Source organism: Amphiura filiformis, chromosome 8 (assembly GCF_039555335.1).
Source record: "Amphiura filiformis chromosome 8, Afil_fr2py, whole genome shotgun sequence".
Taxonomy (NCBI): Eukaryota; Metazoa; Echinodermata; class Ophiuroidea; order Amphilepidida; family Amphiuridae; genus Amphiura; species Amphiura filiformis.
Window position 1 is genome coordinate 41,254,780 of NC_092635.1, and position 4,550 is coordinate 41,259,329.

At 38.8% G+C, this 4,550-nt stretch overlaps 1 protein-coding gene across 1 annotated transcript; it reads left to right on the forward strand.

Annotated features, from left to right (window-relative positions):
• The first annotated feature begins 320 nt into the window (after positions 1-320).
• Positions 321-905, forward strand: LOC140159537 (toll-like receptor 2 type-2). The gene has a single exon (XM_072183027.1). It carries the CDS (start codon positions 321-323, stop codon positions 903-905), a length of 585 nt encoding a protein of 194 aa, XP_072039128.1.
• Positions 906-4,550: the final 3,645 nt, after the last annotated feature.

Sequence of the window (4,550 nt, forward strand, 5' to 3'; positions counted from 1 at the left end):
CAGTGAGCAATTTGCTACACTTAAGCAATATAAGACAATATAAGATAAGACAAACTCAATCAGGCCATCCTGATAGCGTTTTGGATTTCAGTAACAATGCATTTCAATGTGATTGCAATGTGGAGGCATTTAGGTACTGGATATTTACAGATAAAACGACACAAATTATGATTTCTAGGCACAGAATGTATACATGTTTTTTCCCAGATTCAGAAAAAGATTACAGTATTACACAGGTAAATTTAGACTGTGAATTACACATAGGAAAATACATTTCAATTGGAATTACTGGTGCCATAGTTCTAATAATTTCAGCAGTTATGGTAGTGCGTTATTGGTGGCACTTCAAGTACAGATTTTTCCTGTTTTTCAATAGACGAAGAAACCAGCAACACCTTATTGAAGATGATGGTGAACAAATAGATGATGATGAAAATGGCATCCCTCGATATGATGCCTATGTCCCCTACCACATAGAAGATGAGGATTGGGTAGATGGAGAACTTCTAGCCAATATCGAGGAAGGCGAAGAACCTTTCAGACTTTGTTTTAAGACCAGAGACATACCAGCTGGGAGACTAATTTTTAATGAATTATCTCTTCACATTCAGAGAAGCCGTAAAATACTTGCAGTACTCTCACCACGATTCGTTGAAGACAACTGGTGTTATTTTGAATTAAACATGGCGCATCATAGAGTCCTGGAAGAGGGCCGCAATGTCATGATTCTCATCATCCTAGAAGAGATTCCTAATAACAAGATGACTCTGTTGTTAAGACAATTGTACTGTAGAGTACAATGCCTAAAATGGCCAGGCGATGGACATGGGCAGTATTTGTTTTGGAGACGTCTTCGAGAGGAACTTAAGAGACCTGTGCCTTTAGACCGTCGCTTTAATATTTAGTATCTTTTTATATTGGTTTAAACGCAATGATTTAACACAAACTAATTTATCTTCCCTGAAGATGCTTGTGTTACAATTCGCCGTAGAAGTGGTGATGTAACCCGGGGGTCACTCCCATTGTGGCCTGTACACCATCCGCGATAATAAAAACGCGTAAAAAGGGTAGTTTTTCGTGGGTAGGCATGATACGCGCGTATCGTGTTTAGGGTGTCAAAAACATGAAATATTGGAAAAAAGAGTAGCAAAATTGCAATTGCTATTACGCGGAAATGAAATTTAGGGTATGAAATTTGATGCAAGGAATAAAATCCCTGTTTAGGGTGTAAAAACACTTGTTTAGGGTATCGTTCTAGCCAAGGGTTAAATCCTTGTTTAGGATGCTTTTCGAAAGTTGATTATCGCGGATGGTGTACAGGCCACAATGGGAGTGACCCAGGTGATGTAACAGGATTAACTATCATTTAATCATAGCATAGCAATGTACAGGGCCGTCGCTAGACCATTTTTCTCAGGGGGGGTGTCGAGAAATAAATTTTGCTGGTATATAGCCTGATTTTCCTTTTGCTGGCACATGATTGCCACCCTGGCGCTTCGGATAGAAGACAACACTGGCCCCTCCCTACAACTGTAACCCAAGTCTTTCCAAGCTGTCCCTAGAATTCCTTTAAGGAAACTAAGCGAACAAAATATGATAAATTGCGCGCGTAGCGCGCGAAAATTTGCTATTTCAATGCTAAAATTCAAAATGGGATGTACCGCGGTCACCGAGCCAGGGGAAAAATTTCCAAATCGTACCACTGATCTGCTACTAAAAGAACATTACCGGGACAAACGCGCGCGAATTAAGCGCGCAAAAAATTGCAATTTCAATGCTAAAATGAACACAATGAGGACAATTGTGTCCTAAAATCGTAAAAGAAGATGCATAGGCCTTTACAACTTTTGGTTAATTTAGTCCCGGTATTTTGATCCAGCTCATGAGCTTAATGCTTATTCCAAGCATCAGTGGAGCTTCCCTATACAAGTAGCATTCATATTTACGATTTACATAATAAAAGGATGGAAATATAACTGTAATTTTTGAGATTTCGTGATCGTGTTCAAGTTTGACATCTACTCACCGAATGGGTTTGCCAAAATAAATGGGCGCGAAGCGCGCGGCAATTTTGGCATTTTAATACTAAATGTTCCAAAATGGGCTTAATTTTGGGTCTAAAATAGACCAAAAGGGAGATGCAAATCTTTAATTTTTTCACAACCTATCTGTCGACTGAGCAGGGGAGGGAACTGACTTGCCACCCTGTCTATAGTCAGTGGCGTAGTTTTCTTTTTAACATGGGGGTGGGGTTGAAAAATACTTCTTGAAGTGAATCCAGCACCAGCATCCAACTTAGCATATTTAAGGTAAACTGGTGACGTATGGTACAAAAGTGGAATAAATTCGCGCGAAGCGCACAAAAATTGGCACTTTTTAGGTTTATAATACCAAATTATGAGGTTAATTTGGCCAGAAACAGGTGTCAGTGTCAACATGTTAGGGGTGATTGTATGGACCATTTTTGGGGGATTTATCCCCCATCCCCCTGGGATCTACGCCTATGCCCATGGCTAATCTCCATTCCATTGGTGCTGATGAAGGACGCAGTGCGGAGGGGTCATGGGATGCGCACATAATTTTGTCGATCTTGCAAAATCATTAGTTCTTTGTGCACATCATTGTAGCCTTGTAGGGCCCTTAATACCGGCTCAATAGGGCCGAACTGAATGTAGTTTACGAACTGAATGTAGTTTTATCCCCCCCCTCTCTTTCTCTTTCTCTCTCTCTCCCTCCCCTCCTCCCCCCTCTCTCTCTCCCCTCTTTCTTCCCCTTCTCTCTCCCTTTCTTTTTTCCTTTCTTTCTTTTTTCCTTTTTTTAGGGATCGACAGGGGGTGTCGCACCCCCACACCCCCTATGGCGACGGCCCTGCCTGTGTAATACAATACCGCTCTTTTCAAAGATACTTATCTTATGGCCATGTGTTTTAACCTCGCCGACTTTTCGTGACACACTGATTTTTGAAATTCGTGACACTTTTTCACCTTCAAATGCCCATATTTTTCAATCCATACCCCCAGCATGATAAAAGTATACATTTTCTGAAAGGTAATTGAATAAGGAATCCAACAAGAGACTCAGAAACACTGTCAGGTTCTGTAAGGTTCTAATGCTACATTTATGTGAATGAGACAAAACATCAACTGACAGTGGTGTAGGGGTATAATGTCACTAACATTTCTGTGTTACCCTGCATCTTATTTGATGCCATTTTCTAATAGATTAGAGTAAGGGCTTTCCTGCAATATATAACGTTATCACTTTCGTAAAATGATACAACCCCTCAAAAAGTGACCGAAATAGAATTAATTTTTCTCATTGTCTTGAAGAACATTGGCCTATCCTAAAGCAGCTAACTTTTTAACTTTTTACAAAATAAAAGTGTAGATAATAATGTCAGCTTTCTTTTGATACCAAATGTATTGATAAACACTCATTTTTAAGGAAAATAGCAACACATAATTTGCACACCGACTATGAGGCTCCCAAAATGAAAACTTGGCTTACAGTTTTGCCAATTGGATTGAGTCCCATAGATGTTCAAGATATCTTATTGACACTTTACCATAATTGGTGTTTTAGCTGCCATTTCAATTCTTTTTCTAAAAATAATGACCACAGTGAAAAATGTGACGCCACTCACCCATTTTAGATGTCGAGTTCAAAGCACATGCCCTTAGCATTAGCTCAAGGCAGTTTATTGTTTCAACTATTTTACAGAATAAAAGTTCAGATAACAATGTCAGCTTTCTTTTGATACCAAATTTATTGATATACACTAGTTTTTGAAGAAGATTGCAACATTTGTGCACTGCGAGGCACCAAAAATGAAATTTCCCATTGAGTTTGTACATAGTGAGCCGCTGCCACATGAGCCGCTGCCGCCACCACCCCTGACTTGGGTCATTGGATTGAATGTCATTCTGATTCTGTTCAAGATACCTTTATGTAATTTTCCATAGTTCATTATTAATATATTAACTTTCATTTGATACCAAATTTATTGCCATAGCTCCTTTACTTTCGAAGATATGCTAAAAAAAACACCCGATCATGGTGAAAAGTGTGACACCACCAGCCTTTTTGGGTGTTCAGTTTGTGATGTGCCCTGAGTAATTTAATTTGATGATTTATCTTTGTTTACAATTAAAATCTATTTCATCCCATTTTAGGGATTCCCCTTTCTTGCGTCAACTTGATCAAAAACAAATTGAATCATTTCTAAATTTTGGATCATATGGGAATTCCCCTGAGATTGTAAAGTGAAGATGACATCATATGGAAGTGGTGTCACGGGATTCCCCTCACTCAGGAAGTGATATCATGTGAAAGGTTAATGTTATAATTAAGACTTGGGAATTCCTAAGATCACATTTGGCTATTAAAATAATGGGATTTCCCAGTGTTTGATATATAAGAGAATGTAAACATAATTCTTCACAGTTTATAGTGTTGTTCTGGGCTAGCTAGCTAATATGCTTACAGTCCAATTCCTTCAAAGAAAGGAAATTGCGAACCAGAATTATTTATGTAGTCAATGTATTACTACC

Bases quoted from the DNA above. Each gene is read 5' to 3' on its own strand.
- LOC140159537 (XM_072183027.1), top strand. From the start codon at position 321: ATGGTAGTGCGTTATTGGTGGCACTTCAAGTACAGATTTTTCCTGTTT.